Raw genomic sequence first — 16648 nt, forward strand, 5'->3', positions numbered from 1 at the left:
AAAGCCTCATCAGACAGCCTCTTTGCTTTCTTGCATTTCTTTTTCTTTGGGATGGATTGAGTTGCTGCCTCCTGAACAACATTACGGACCTCCGTCCATAGTTCCTCAGGCACTCTGTCTATCAGGTCTAATCCCTTAAATCTATTCCTCACCTCCACTGTATATTCATAAGGGATATGATTTAGGTCATACCTGTATGGTTTAGTGGTTTTCCCTACGTTCTTCAATTTAAGCTGAAATTTTGCAAGAAGCAGCTCATGATCTGAGCCACAGTCAGCTCCAGGTCTTGTTTTGACTGACTGTATAGAGCTTCTCCATCTTTGGCTGCAAAGTACATAATCAATTTGATTTCGATATTGACCATCTGGTGATGTCCATGTGTAGAGTCGCCTCTTGTGCTGTTGGAAAAGAGTGTTTGCTATGATCAGCGTGTTCTCTTGGCAAAATTCTATTAGCCTTTGTCCTGCTTCATTTTGTACACCAAGGCCATGCTTGCCTGTTATCCCGGTGATTTCTTGACTTCCTGCTTTGGCATTCCAATCCCCTATGATGAAGGGGATATCTTTTTTTGGTGTTAGTTCTAGAAGGTGTTGTAGGTCTTCATAGAACCGATCAACCTCAGCTTCTTCGGCCTCAGTGGTTGGGGCATAGACTTGAATTACTGTGATGTTGAATGGTTTGCCTTGGATTCGTACTGAGATCATTCTGTCATTTTTGAGATTGTACCCCAGTACTGCTTTTCCCACCCTTTTGTTTTCTATGAGTGCTACTCCATTTCTTCTAAGGGATTCTTGCCCACAGTAGTAGATATGATGGTCACCTGAATTAAATTCACCCATGCTTGTCCATTTTAGTTTGCTGATTCCCGAGATGTCGATGTTCAATCTTGCCATCTCATGTTTGACCACCTCCAGCTTACCTTGATTCATTGATCTGACATTCCAGGTTCCTAAACAATATTGTTCTTTACAGCATCAGATTTTCTTTTCACCCCAGACACATCCACAGCTGAGTGCCCTTTCGGCTTTGGCCCAGCCACGTCACTCTTTCTGGTGCTACTTGGAAATACCCTCTGCTCTTCCCCAGTAGTATATTGGACACCTTCCGACCTGTGGGGCTCATCTTTCGGCGTCATATCTTTTAGCCTTGTGATACGTTCCATGGGGTTTTCTTAGCAAGAATCCTGGAGTGGGTTGCCATTTCCTTCTCCAGTGGACCACATTTTGTCAGAACTCTCTGCCATGACCTGTCCGTCTTGGGTGGCCCTGCACGGCATAGCTTATGGCTTCACTGAGTTACGCAAGCCCCTTTGCCACAACAAGGCAGTGATCTATGAAGGGGATAATTCCCATATTCCTTGCTAAATGTGTATTTCCTTCTATGTAGTAGGCCTCCTCATTCTTTAATCATTTTGAGGATAATTCCCATATTAACCTCAAAATGATTAAAGTATGAGGAGGCCTACTACATAGAAGGAAATACACATTTTGCAAGGAACTTGTGGGCTTAAAAAAAGAAATCATAATTGAAACAAATAAAGCATTCCCTTTCCTGAGTCAGAAAAATCTTGAATTTTCAAAGCGTTAGTCATCTTTCACATAGATTGCATTCTTCCCACACACCCTTAAATACAGAGAACATGAATAGGAAGACTTAATCTTTACCTCTTCTAAGTGACCATAAAATTGCAGCCTAGAAGTAGCTCCCATTGATCCCTGTAGGACTTACTCTTCAGAAATGCATAGGGCCGGGTTGCTAGTGTGTGAGATACAGGATTGTGGTGAGTTTATGTTAGACAGTAGGAAAAATGTTCTAAAAAGAGACCAGTGATGTTATTACTCATTTCTTTAAGAAGAAACTGAATAAATATGTATACCCCAGACTTAAAACAGGATTAATAATCATTCCCCCTTCCTGGTGTACTGCAGTTCATCCAAGTAAGTTGGATGGTTAGGAATCTGAAGAGATTTTCTAGCACTCACACTTAACTACAGTTCCCAGGAATTCATTCATGGAAGCCATGACAGACAGAACGTTATAGAACTGATATACCATTTTAGTGTATATATGCCCTAAGAGCCCTTTCAGATCTGTGTCAGTCATCAGGCTTAAAACCTTTGTTTTATACACTTGAAAAAATCCCAGTGTGTAATTATTAGTGACTTGTACTGACCATTTTTAGTTCTATATATTTTTTCTAGGGCATGAAAGCTACATCACCTTTTGCCACTTAGAAAATGAAGTCGCCTTCACGTGCAGTGCAGATCACACCATCAGAAAGTGGGATGTGATGACAGGTCAGTGCCTGGCTGTTTACAGAGGTCACACGTCCATTGTGAACAGGTAGGTACTACGGAGTCTTCATTTAGAGTTGCCTAGCTTTTCTCCCTCTATCACCCCACCCCTCCATCTGACAGTGGTTGATTTCTCCTCAAACCAGCTCCCAGACCCCCATTTATTGTTCTTCTTAAAACTATGAGTTTCCCCCTGTGTTGTATCGCACAAATGGACTGTCTGAATTTCTGCTACATGTGCTCTTGGCTACACGATTAGTTTACTCTAGCAACAATGCTGACACAGCTACAATCTGGGGACAAGAGACCAGCAGAAAAGCAAAGAGGAACTGAACCGAATCCACTGCTGGGAATCAGATTCCAGCTCAATTGGTAACAGATGCACCTGATAAAGAGATTAAAAAGCATTGTGTTAAGCATGCGTCTTAGTAGTAAAAAAAAAAGGACACAGCCAAGGGTTTGTTTAAAGAGTTGGAGTTCTGCCTTTCTGCTGATTACCTCCAGAGAAGCTTAAAGCTAGAGCTTATTTTCATTATACTGAACATGCACTTTATGCGTAAGCCGTAAGTGATCCTTTTGGGGTGTCTGCTGCCAAATGTATTTTTAAAAAACAAACTTTCTAGATAAATTGGCAACATTTGCTGGATACAGATGATCACTGCTGTGTGATGACCACTTGTAAACTCACCCTAGGGCTAGAGTATTCTCTTTGGGGATCTGTCTTCTTCAGTGAGTTGAATGTTATCACAATTGGAGTTGTAGAGCTATGATAAAACTTGCTTTGCCTTGTGGCCAAGTGCTCTGACTGGCTTCCCATATGGTTGTACAATCACGAGTTCACAAATTTTATTTCTTTATTTATTTCTATATTACCCAGTAGCTGAAGCTCTCTGGGTGGTTCACAAAAATTAAAACCACAAAGTATAAAATATGAAAGCTTAAAACTACAATATAAAAGTACAACCAGAATAAAACCTAGCAGCAATGCAGAGATTTAAAATATAGATTTAAAACAGCAGAGCTAAAAGGCTAGAGTGCTAAAATGCTTGAAAAATAAAAAGGTCTTCACCTGGTGCCGAAAGGAGTACAACGTAGGTGCCAGGCGAACCTCTCTAGGGAGCTCATTCCACAGCTGGGGTGCCACAGCAGAAAAGGCCTTCTTCCTGGTAGCTACCTGCCTCACTTCCTTTGACAGGGGCTCCCAGAGAAGGACCCCGGAAGACAATCTTAGGGTCCTGGCAGGCATATATGGGAGGAGCCGTTCCTTCGGCTAATCTGGCCTCAAGCTGTTTAGGGCTTTGAATGTTAATACCAGCACCTTGAATTGGGCCCGAACATGGACTGGCAGCCAGTGCAGCTGGAAAAGTACTGGCATAATGTGATCTCGTTGGCCAGTCCCTGTTAACAAATTTGCTGCCCTATTTTGGACCAGCTGAAGTTTCCGGACCATTTTCTAAGGCAGCCCCATGTATAACGCAAATAGCCACTATGTGGGAAATCATTGCCTGTGTATAACCATTGGTATTAGCTCATAGGCTGAGACTTCAGGGCAGGCATATCTGCCCCAGAATTTGCCCTCTTCCTAATCTAGTAACATAGGTGAATTCCCTAGTAAAACAGTGACAAATTCAAGGAACTAGCACAATTTTCCTGTGGAGGTAACAGTTTGATTAAAAAATCTGAGAGGAAACCTACAAAGAAGATTAAGACTGGAGTTGTATACACCTTTACTTGAGAGTAAGCCTCATTTAATTCAGTGAGAGTTACTTCTGAGTGGTCATGCATAGTATTGCACTGTAAGGGTCTAAAAAGCAAATCCGGTAAGAATAGGAGGAGCTGAAGGAGCTGAAAAACCTTTGAATAGAGAAAAGAAGATCACACTGCGTGTTCATGTGTGTGTATGTGTGTGTTTGTACCCACTGACAATATTTAAATGTTTTAAACAATTTCAAAGGATGGGAATCTGTTTGTCATCACCATCACCATAGACAGGGTAAGAAGCAATGGTTTTGGGTCACATACAATTGAGTCAGGTGAAACATCACAAAGAGATACTAGTGGTAAAAGCAATTTGGCAATGGAAAAGCTGCCTCAGGAGGATGAATGTGGACTCTACTTCCTCCTTGGAGCCTTCAGCAATCTATGGCTGGGGATGTTTTTTTAAGTATAGGCCATGCCATAGGCTATTGTTTAGACAGAAAAAAAGCCTACAACTCCCAACATGCTCCAGCCAGCATGGCTGGCTGGAGCATGCTGGGAATTGTAGGCTTTTGGGGGGGTCTAAACATGCGTAGGATTGCACCCTAGGTTTCTCTCAATACTTAAGCAAGGATGATAAGGGGACATGTTGACATGTGGCTGTTTTACCAACAGGATCCTGGTTTCCAAGGATTATCTCTTCAGTGGCTCCTATGACAGGACAGCACGTTGTTGGAGTGTGGATAAGGAGAAGCCCATCCAGGAGTTCCGGGGCCACCGGAACTGTGTCCTGACTTTGGCTCTCTACTCCTCAAGGGATGTTCTTGAGGATTCAGAAGAGGAAGAGTTGGAGGAGGAGAAACTGAGCAGGGACTTCCTGGTGACAGGGAGCACAGACTGCACTGTCAAAGTCTGGTGGGTGTCCAGCGGGCGTTGTCACCAGACCCTGCTGGGGCACACTGGGGCTGTCTTATGCCTAATACTTGATGCTCCGAACAGGGAGCTCTTTTCAGGAAGCACTGATTACACCATTCGGACATGGAACATTGTGACTGGTGAGCAGCTGAGGGTGTTCAAAGAGCATCAAGGATCTGTCATTTGCCTAGAGGTAAGACATCAGTCATGTTTATACCAAATGTCGTGTTGCTGCTTAGAACACCTGGGCGACTACTTAGGGTGGCCTTTTCTGAGAAGAGAAAACATAGAAGACACCAATGTGGATAAGGAACTACAATATGAAGGGTAATAAGGGATGGACTAGTGGGCATGGTTGCAGGTGGGAAGGAATAGGGATCTTTTTAAAAAAAACTTAAGGTGACTGCAGTATGATCCTAATGCCACTATATTACATCCATCATAAGAGAGAATAGTTGAAAACTGCAGTATGTGTGGTGTGCAGGGCTGGCCTTAGGGGTGGGCGAGCTGGGTGGTCACCCAGGGCGCTTAGCTGAGGGGTGTGTGTTACGGTTTAGGGACTTTGTTTGAGTTATCTGTCTATGGTTCAGTACTTTGAGAGCATTTGGCTGTCTGCGTCCCTCTAGGAGTCAGCAATGACTCGGTGCTAGCACAGGAGGAACCTTTCCTTTTTTTTTTTTTTACCCCCTAATAGCAGATCCAGTACTTCTAAACAAAGTGTACACCTACGATTGTTTTGTGGGTTGCAATCCAGATTTTGTACTAACAAGAATTAGTACAGGAAAATCTTTTTGATCCATTTATTTTTATTAGAAATATGCTTATAACATCATATCAAAATATATTGTGCATATAAAACATTTTTGTTAAACAGCTTTACTAAGATCCTTAGATATTAATAGCTTAAAAAGGAGAGATCTTATTCTAAGTACAAAGTTCCCTATTCAATCCTGAATAGGTTATTCAGCTGACAGGTGCACAGGTGTAGCAAGCTTCTAAGAAGAAGCTCCTGCATTCTAAAATCAGCATATATTTACACCTTTTTTGTATAGAAATTACCTTGTAACTAATATTATGTACTGTCCCATAAATTAGGCCTCACAGTCTTAATTATTTCATTGTTATTAAACATTACTTAAAAATTGGAACATACGTAAAAGACTTGCACGTACACCTTTCAGGCGAAATAAAATCAATTCTGAATTATACCTTTGAGAAGATAACTCTTTACCCAAAATTTGCCTATTAAACCTGAGTACATAAATTTTTCTAGACATCTATATATCAAACATTTTGATATGTATACTTTATACAATATTTTTTGCTCATTAATTGATAAGCAAAAACTTTAGGTACATTTTTTGACCTGGAATATTACAGTCTTGCACCTGTTCATTACTCAAATAACTTTTTGGCCCACGTGATAGGGCTTTAAATCAGCATTTTATCTTTAGATACCATCCACCTCATCTTGATCATTAGTTTTATGCCAGTCACCCATTCATTGTGAACCTGCTTATAAATCTGTATCTTTAATACAGTATCTTACAATACTCCTTACTTATTTACATTTTCAGATTCTTAATTATTTATAATATTTAGCATTTGCATTTCAAAATAAGACATATTGTTTTAAGAGAGGTGGGTTAGCATTTTTTCAATAATCTTCCCAGCGTGTTCAATAAAGCAAAGTCAGCTATTTCCTAAAATCCATGACAAGTGCCAAGCTGAGCTGCAGGGGCGTGGGAGGGCACCAAGCTGAGCTGAAGGGGGGCTGCCAAGCTGAGCTCAGTGGCTGTGTGTGTGTGTTTTTTTTTAATGTACTGTCTGCAGTGAGCTAGGGTGGCAAAAAGCAAGCATCTGTAACCTTTCTTTCAAGGTACTACAGGTTATTTGGGTGTTGTTGTTGTTCAGTCGTGTCCGACTCTTCATGACCTCATGGATCGTAGCACGCCAGGCCTTCCTGTCCTCCGCTTTCTCCCGGAGTGTGCTCAAGTCCATATTCATTGCATCGGTGATGCTATCTAGCCATCTCATCCTCTGCCGTCCCCTTCTCCTTTTGCCTTCAATCTTTCCCAGCATCAGGGTCTTTTCCAGTGACTTTTCTCTTCGCATTATGTGGCCAAAGTATTTGAGCTTCAGCTTCAGTATGTCTTCCTTCAATTAGCTTTATAGTATGTTTCTTTATCAATTTCTACATTGATGTCACTTGCACTAGGTAAAAATCAGTGGAACACAGCTTTACTTGGAGGCAACATTACCAAGCACTTAGCACTTCAAATACTTGTAAACACTATAAGCACTATATAAATAATAATAAAGCCTTAAGCTGTAAGAGGTTAGCTGGATACATTTTTTATTTATTCCTTTTCTTTATTATTTTCTTTATTATATTTAAAATAATGGATATTCTAAAATAAAGAATGCTTACCAAAAGATAGGAACTTCTACAAAACAAAAGATATTAAAAGTAAAACCCGTGATAGTTCTGCTGTGTTGCATAGCGTGCTGCCACTGCTCAGACTGTAGCTTTTCGAACTTTGGCTTGTGCAAACTGAAGCACAGGGGCTGAGAGATCAAGGTTTTGAGTAATGTTGTTCTTGATGGACATTGCATCTACACCAGGCCCCATAAATCCTTTGGGTGGCCCTGCAAAACTGACTTTGGGGCAGGGGCACCAAAGCCACTCCTTGCCCAGGGTGCTGTTTATCCTAGGGGCCGGCCCTGGTGGTGTGTATTCAGGCTCCAGCAGATCCCAGAGTGGGTGTGACCAAACTCAGTATGAGGGAGGGGCTGACAGCAACTTCCTGAGTGTCTGGTGGGTGGAACTAAGGACTACAAATGTTATGTCTTGGTGTCATTTCATGGCATTGCATTCCGTTGTTGCTGTTGTTGTTGTTATCTAGGCTTAGAAACAGCATTTAGACCATAGCGTTACCATGCAGAAACATACTTTTAGAGAAAAAGCTCAGAAAATAACCATCTCTCTAATGTAATTAAGGTGTAGTAATTACATTGGATATTTGGTTTGAGGGGCCCCAGATAGAGGTCTGTCAGGAGAAAAGGTGGGAAATTTCTCTCTTCCCCCATCCTCTCCCCAGTCCAACCTGTCTGTAATGTTCCCACAATGTTGGGGAGATACAAGGAAATTCCCTCAAAACTTGTCAGTCAATCCAAGATACCCCATGTTGGTACAACCTGAGGTGGCTCTATGTCAGTACGTTAACAGTGCCAGACCTCTCCCACCTCAGAGACAGAAGGGGCAGCAAAGTTTCTGGTAAAGAATCCAAAGAGTTCCAGTAGTTTTTTCTCCAGTGGAGATTATTAGACCCCCTCCTCCTGCAGAAACAAGGAGAGTTAAGCTGTCTGGTGAAGAAACTACAAAAATAAAATAAAACCCAGAACCCTTTTTCTGTGGAGAGTTTTATAAACCCACCCCCTCAGAAAAGAAGGGGTTATGAGCAGTCTTGGCAAAGATGAGGGAATTCTCTCCTAGCTGAGGATTTTACTGACTTATCTAAGTATTAGAGGAAGAAGCTTCTTCTTGTCCTTTGATTCTATCAAAACATCTTCAAAGACTTGCCAAAAGGAGTACCTGCCAAAGACTTGAAGTATACACTCCATATATTACAAACAGTACATTTTAGTCTGATCGTATTTGCTGCCAGGAGCAGGCAGAAAAATGCAAAGCTTCTAAGTGGGTATCTACCATCGTGGGTAGAAGCTTTGGCTAATTTCCCCAAACTGTACAGAGAATTGAGTTCTGCTGAGGTGCACATTCCAGAAGTTCCTTAGGCCAAAGGAAGAAGCAGTGGGAAAACACAGGAGGTTTACCAGTGGAAGATAACGTTGTCTGGACCCCCTATAAAATTTGGTGAAGAAGGCAGGGCAACTGCACAATGAAAGCCTTGTCTGGGGGAAAAAAACCCAATTATATCCCCTACTGTGGAATCGCAGTCCCAGGGAATAGTGTAGTTACATGACTATCCACTAGTGCAAGGGTGAGGAACCTCTAGCTCTCCAGATGTTTTCGGGCTACAGTTCCCATCATCCCTGCCCATTGGCTATGCTGGCTGGGGCTGATAGGAGTTGGAGTCTAACAACATCTGGAGGATACTTGCTAGTGCTAGCTAGGGAAAGCCTGAATGTTCAGAGGTGAGGAAAGGGTTTCCTTTCTTAGCACTAACACTAAGGAGGGAAACCCTTTCCTTATCTCTGACATCTCCCAAGGGACTGGAGATAAGGGAACTGTTTTCCTTTCTAGCACTAGCTAGGGAAATCCTTCCCTTCTTTTCAATCTCTCCAATCTCAGGATACATCGGAGACATAAGAACATAAGAAGACCATGCTGTATCAGACCAAGAGCCCATCTAGTCCAGCATTCTGTTCACACAGTAGCCAATGAGCTGCTCGTGGGAAACCCACAAGCAGTACATGAGTGCAACAGCACCCTCCTGTCCATGTTCTCCAGCAACAGGTGTACATAGACATACTGACTCTGATACAGGCGGTAGCATATTTCCATCAGGATTAGTAGCCATTGATAGCCTTTTCCTCCAGGAATTTGTGTAATCCCATTTAAAGCCATCCAGATTGGCTTTAAAGTGGTCATCACGACATCTTGTGGTAGCAAATTCCATAGTTTAGCTATGCACTGTGTGAAGAAGTACGTCCTTTTATCTGTCCTGAATCTCTCACCAGTCAGCTTCATGGGATAACCCCCAGGTTCTAGATTGTGAGAGAGGGAGAAAAATATTCTTTCCATCCTGTTTATGAGGGAAATCCTGTCTGAGTTTTTCTTAAGGGAGTGGTGTGCACAGCCTTCTGGCTGTTCACAGATATCCCTAGTGGAATCTGCACAGGACCTTTAGTGTTCCTTCTAAAGCATTTTCTGATCCTATCAGGTCACCATTCCTCAACCTCATTGGCACTTTTTTGAGAACCCGATTCTCCCTTGTCTTTATTGGTATTAGATTGTTCCTGCCACTGTTTTCTTTCTGGAATTTCATCGCGCAGTCTCACCGTAGGAGCATTATTTTCTGCTGGGTTTTGCCCCAAGCGGGGGGGTGGGGGGGATTCCTGTTTGATACGTCTTAGCTGTGTGCCGTTTTTTTAAGAGCCTGGGGAGAGAAAACCAGGATCTGGGATTTTATCCTGAGGGTGGGCTGAGGCCCAATCTACATGGAAACAGAATGAGAGCACTTTCTGATTTTCATGAAATCAGCATTTATTTATTTATTTATATCCCACCTTTTTCCCAGTACTGGGACTCAAGGCGGCTTTACAACATTAAAAACCTGTACAGTTAAAACATATAAATAGAAATATACAAAAGTTAAAAATATAATTAAATCATCATTGAATTGATGATTTAATCATCATTAAATATTACAATTGTATAAAATTTTAGAATTTAAAAAGCCAACAACAATATAAACAATAGTATCAATCCATCATATTCTCACAAGTCCAGACTATCTATCCCCAAAGGCCTGCTGGAACAAAAACGTTTTTGCTTGCCTGCAGAAACATACTGAGGAGGGTGCCACTCTTGCCTCTCTGGGAAGGGAGTTCCAAAACCTTGGGGCAGCCACCGAGAAGGCCCTCTCCTGCGTTCCCACCAGGCGAGCATGTGATGGTGGCGGGACTGCAAGAAGGGCCTCCCCTGAAGATCTCAGGGCACGAGCAGGCTCATAGGGGAGAATACTGTCTTTCAGATAACCTGGACCCGAGCTGTATAGGGCTTCATAGGTCATGACCAGCACTTTGCATTGTGCCCAGAAACAGAGTAGGAGACAGTGGAGCTGTTTCAGCAGGGGAGTTGTATGCTCCCTGTTGCCAGCCGCAGTCAACAGTCTGGCGGCAGCTGTTTGAACCAGTTGAAGTTTCGGAACAATCTTCAAAGGCAGCCCCACGTAGAGCGCATTACAGTAATCCAAACGGGATGTAACCAAGGCATGAGTCACTGTGGCCAAGTCAGACATCTCAAGGAATGGGCCCAGCTGGCGCACTAGGCTTTGACCCATTAGCGGCACACGAAGCAGGAAAAGCGGAGTATACCGTACCTAAAAATGCACTTGCACAGGTCACACTGTACTTTAATCTGCCTTACTTTGTGGTCAGGTGGGCAGAGTCTTGCCACTTGAACTGAACATCATCAACTACATAGACGCTGCTGAGCAAATGAGAGGCTTGTTCTCTGCCCCCTATGCTCCCCTGTCCTGGGACGTTTACTGCAAGAGATGAATTACCATAACCCCACATCTCTCCCCTCCCATACACCACTTGTCTTTAGAAGTGTGCTCCACTTCTAGAATGTTTACAGTGATCAGTTTCTTTCCCAGTAATTTCATTGACTGTTTTGTTCACTGCAGATAAACTGCCATAGCATAGCACCAAAGATGCACCAGATGAGTTACTACTACCCAGTACAAAGCTATTATGGGTATAACGCTAGTGTGTTATTTTGCTGCTGTGCAATTACAGGACCGCAACGCAGGAATTCTCCGAAATCACATACCCCCCCCCCAACAGTAGCTTTCCCCCCAGAAATTTCCCTACATTGGTGAATGAGTCATCCCACCCATTTGATGTATACAAGGAAGACCTCTTGCTGCCATTCCTGTTTCCCCTCAGAAATGACAGTATAATCGCACTATAGTGTGATCACGAATTTAAAGTTGTTTTGTTGTTTACTGTTTAATTTTAATGTTTCATATGGTTTGGTTTGGTTTGGATGTGTTAGATTTGTTTTTGTGCAGCCTTTGTTCAAAATGTCCCCTGGTGTGAGAACCTGTAGCAGTGGTGTCTCACAATCATGCAACTGTGATACAATGGAAACTTCAGTTACTGAAAGTGAAGCGAAGTGGCGCGTGAGAGCCTGCAGTAGTGGTATCTCGCAGTCAAGCAGCTGTGATATCCTGCACAGTACCAAATAAATAGAGGAGCAGCAAAGTGAGGAGGACCGTAGTTAAAGCCTGCGGGAAGCCTACTGCGAGAAACCTAACTTGTGTCCAAAGCGGGCTACTACAAATGCTGGGGGAAAATGGAATGAGAAAAAAGGAACGGCCCCACCTTTTGACCAGGTCGCAGCCAGGTCGCAGACACACCCCTAGGCATGCCCACCATGCTGGATTTACTTTGAGGGAATGGGGCACACTGCAGCTGAACCACACTGGAGATGCATTTAAGAAAAAAGATGCACTAAAATGTCTCTGTGAAAATGCGCCTTTTGAGAGGGAAGCCGCAGGGTGGTGATGACGTCATGTGTTCCAAACAACCCTGAAGTGCTCTCACTCTGCACTAAATCACTTGTGTAGATTGGGCAGGCTTTCAGAAGCCATTGCAAAAGGGAAGAAGGGGCTGCCGAAAATCCCGAATGCCGCTATTTGTCCCCCAAAGTTCTGGGTGCCACCCAAGATTTGTAAATCATTCCCTGGTAGGCTATATGGCCCCAGTTAAGAATAGCTGCTCTGGAGAATGTAATGGCTCTAACCTAGTTGTCACAAAACAAACCTCTTGCTGTAGAAAGAGAAGTTGACACCATGAAGATTAATGGGCTTGTAGTGCAGTGCCCAAATTACGGCTCTATTGGACACCACATGATTCAGAGATTAAAGCTGCAGTCTTATACACAATCTTACCTGGGAGCAAGTCCCATTGAGCTCAGTAGAGCTTAACATCAGAGTAGGCATGTAAAGGATTATGCTGTAAGGAAGTGGTCCAAGTGGCGGCGGTTAACTTGACAGTGCCATAGGTATAAATGAAGGCTTTGCTGACAGATTGCTGGATTGCTGCCAACAGAAGTGTGGAGAGATCTGGGGAAAGCAAAGCTACTGTGAATGTGTGTACAGATGAGATTATTTAAACAATTGACCAAAGCAAAGAGGAGAAGTAGAATTGAGTTCTGCAGTTGGCTGTGAGTGGAGCACATTCCTGTGAGTTATGGGCAGAAAGATCTGCTGAGCAGTTCTGCTCCAGATGTCTTTGGTACATGTACAGAGAGGTACAGAAATAACCATGAACCGCTGCATATATGCAGACGATATCTGTTAGCAGTGGCGTAGAGGTACATTTTGAAGTGCAGGGCTCATTATGACAGCCTCCATAGCGATGCCCCCAAGGAGAGTCCAAAAATTGCAGGCAGCTGTGCTGATTCATATTAACAAACCAGTTCAAGGAATTTTCATCTGCTAGGAGCAGATCTTCTGTAAAGCTAAGGGGCCTTAATTGCCCATCCAAGAGCAAGCGACCCCAAAATTCTTTGCATTATAACATGGGACAATGTATTGACATGGTTCACATGACATGTGTGAACAACAAGTAATGGAGCTGTCCAGGAAACCCAGAGCAGTTGACAGGCAGTGGTGTAGTTGCAGGGCAGCCGTGCTGGCACTTTTTTATTAGCAGGGATGCTAACATCATCTGCCACCCCCCTCGGGCTTCCCTCTTCCTCTGAGCTTAGCTGCAATCCTTACACTAGCTGGGTAGAAATGGATTTTCCCAGCAACAATGGGCCTGTTCACACATCATGACAAGCCAGCATGGGTTAATTTATCCATGTGGACTCCGTGTTGTGCAGCAACTGCCATTTTCCATATGCAAGCTGCAGCAGGGGTGTGCTGTGACTTGTTGTGTCATCCGAACCTGGCAAGGTTGTGTTGTTGGCATGGTTAGCAAACCACCTACAACCCATGGCCTGTTTTAGGGTTGTGAGTGGTTTGTTAACTACACCAGCAGAACAATCTCGTTGAGCGCATATGACATGACAAGTCACGGTGCACTGCTGTGATGGCTTGCATATGGAAAATGCTGGCCGTTGCACGTCATGAAGTCACAAGGGTGAATTAACCCATGGTGCCTTGTTGTGAAGCCCGAGGGGGGTGGCAGATGATGTTAGCATCCCTGCTAATAAAAAAGTGCCAGCATGGCCACCCTGCGAGCCCTGGCTATGCTACACCACTGCCTGTCAACTGCTCTGGGTTTCCTGGACAGCTCTATTATTTGCTTATATTATATAACTTATATTATTATTGTATATATTATACAACTTATATTATTATAAGTTGGGGGGGGCACTGTTTAGTGGTGGTGGATAGGTGTTCCATACAAGGTCCTAGGTTTGAGCCTCGATATCTCCAGGTAAGAGGAAGGATCTCAGGTGCAGTCCTAGGAAAGACCCCTGCTGGGGATGCAGATTACTGGTTGGATAGACCAATGGCCCAGCTCAGTATAAGGCTGAGTGTGTGTGTGTGTGTGTGTGTGTATCCCGAAGAGTAAGGGCTGACTCTTGTTAGTACCTCTGTGGTGCGGTAGCCATTGAAAAATGGAACAGCGTGGGTGCAACATACGGTGTGCCTGTTATATTAATGTCTGTGTTCGCATTGTTAGATGCGACCCAAGTAAGATAGGGTTAACAGATTGTTAGAGAGTGAGTGAAAGGTGGGAGGGGCTTGTGTGTGTGCACACAGGTGTGTGTGGGGGGATTCTGAGGTTATAAAAGGAATGAACAGACAGAAGATAGGGCCTTAGGGATTGAAGAAGGTACATCTAGTTAGTGGGGTTTGGGGATTGGGATTTAGACGGGATAGAGAAGGTAGGTTAGGACCAAGCATAGATTGATTACTAATTATATATAACTCTTATATTAAATAAATTTTTGTTTGTTTTAACTACAAAATTCTACGTGTTGGTTTGTGTTATTGAGCTACCATTCGAAAACATTTCTTTGTTACTTCTCCTGTATTAGGTAGAGGGAACCAGTTAGGCTTATTGGGTGTCTCCTCATCCCAGAGAGTAAAAGGGGCCAAAGCTGTGTGTATCAGTGAGGACAACTGACCCAGCAGAGGCAGATGTTCCCAAGCAGGTTTTCTTCTCAGTTTCATCAGGTGGAAGCTGGAGAAGGTAGCACCCAAGGCAGGAGCATCCCAGCTGGCATGTTTTTATTTATTTATTTAATTAATTAGTTACTTAATTAAGGGTGCAATCCTAACTAGAGAGGCAGCCGCCTCCGAAATTGGAGGCGACTGTCTATCCAAAGCAGGGCAGGAGAAACACAGAGGGGATTGTTCCCTCCACACTTCTCCTGCCTTGCCTTTTTGACTAGACAGCCGATTGCAGCTGTCTAGCTGCGGGAGGACGGAGGAGAGAAGAAGGCTTCTGTATGACACGTTGGATGTGTCGTACAGGCAGCTACGCTTTCCCTGCGCTGGAACACCCCCAGCCATGCCCCTTCCTGGCTGCTCTGTGCTCGTCTTGCGAGCTTGGGGGATGGGGCTCTTCTGTGCTGCCTCTGAGGTAGCGCGAAATTGGGGGAAGGATGGTTCTCTGGGAAGCAACCTTGGAGTGCGGGCTCCGAGGTCATTTCCTGGAAGACACCATATCCTATGGCCGTCTAGCCGCTGTCTAGCGGCCATAGGATTGCTCCCTCCTTTAATCAATTTATATACTGCTTACCATATTTTTAAAAAATCCCTAAGCAGTTTACAGAATCAAAAATTAATATACATCATAAGTGCAAAAGCTCATTAGTTAAAAAGTTTAAGATGTTTAAAAACAAAACAAAAAACATAAGTACTAAATAATCATTCAGGGAAGAGCTTGGGTGAAGAGATGGGTGTTTAACAAATGCTTCAAACATGCTACAGTTGGAGCTTCCCAAATACCAGGAGGGAGAGCATTCCACATGGTCCCATGGGGGAAGCTGTTTGTGAGAAGCCATCCAACTCCCTGAAAAAGAGATTTGTATAACTGGAAAAGAAGAGGCCACTTTTCAACATTATAGTTTGCAGATAAGTAGAGAGTCATGGTGCTGTATGGTGCTGATCTTGGACGTAAAAGTCCACCTTGAAATCTTTGAAACAAAGCTCCCTGAATGGCCTTGAAAAAATTACTGTGCCAGTTCACACATGATGCTCAGCATTCAGTGACTGCAGCATCAGCTGGTGATTTCTGTGTGTGAGAGAGAGTTGTCACAGATCAAATAGCATGGGCAGAACTTATCACCTCATGTCGCCTAAAGCACAACACTTTGCCTTTCAATGGAATGATTTCACACTTGCAGCCCTGGCTCATCAGGTCATGGTGCTGAGTAATTGCTTGAGGTACATGTCTTGGTAAACTGGCCCTAAGTCTCTTCGGCCTACTTTACAACATTGTTGTAGAGGTAAACGGATTCTCTGATGTCTTCAAGAAAGGCTGGGATAACTAAGGATAAGTACAAGGATTTTACCTGCCTGCATATATCACAGACAGGGCAGTTTGAGTGGTGGTTCTTGCACGCTGTTGGTCCAGAAGAAATTGTTACTTGTTCCATGCAAAAGGTCCGGAACAAGTAACAGGTGGAATCTTCTCTTACAAGTTACTGTTATTGTGGCTGCTTCTCCTACGGTGGAAATGAGTAGGTGACAATTTAAGCTTTCCAAGGCTGAAACAATCATGCGAACAGGGTTATTCTGGGTGTGCTATTCCATGGGTGGAACATATCATTTTTGTCTGCATATGCGAACATGGCAGAAACAGGTGGGAGGAAAAGCTGCCCTAATGCATCAGAATTGAAGTGGAGAAGGTTCTTATTCCATATATTTTGGGGCTGGGTGAAGCAAATGCTAGCTATCACCTCATGTAGTATTGACTAACAAATTTGTCATGTGGACGTCCATGATTTCCCCCCTCTCTTTGTGATGCAAAGATATTCTCAGCACCATTGAACGAATTGCTTCAAAGTCCACTTGATTGTTTGG

The 16648-nt window shown here is 43.4% G+C and overlaps 1 protein-coding gene across 1 annotated transcript in view; it reads left to right on the top strand.

Annotated features, from left to right (window-relative positions):
- WDR86 (WD repeat domain 86) overlaps positions 1–16648 on the top strand; it is a 49284-nt gene that overhangs the window by 13668 nt on the left and 18968 nt on the right. The window contains exons 3-4 of the mRNA XM_084855094.1: positions 2202–2343; positions 4668–5100. Coding sequence (XP_084711220.1) covers positions 2202–2343; positions 4668–5100 — 575 coding nt within the window. The remainder of the gene's footprint in view (positions 1–2201; positions 2344–4667; positions 5101–16648) is intronic.

The sequence above is a fragment of the Heloderma suspectum genome, chromosome 5, assembly GCF_057233095.1.
Source record: "Heloderma suspectum isolate Gila_16-S chromosome 5, 16-S_ref, whole genome shotgun sequence".
Lineage (NCBI taxonomy): Eukaryota > Metazoa > Chordata > Lepidosauria > Squamata > Helodermatidae > Heloderma > Heloderma suspectum.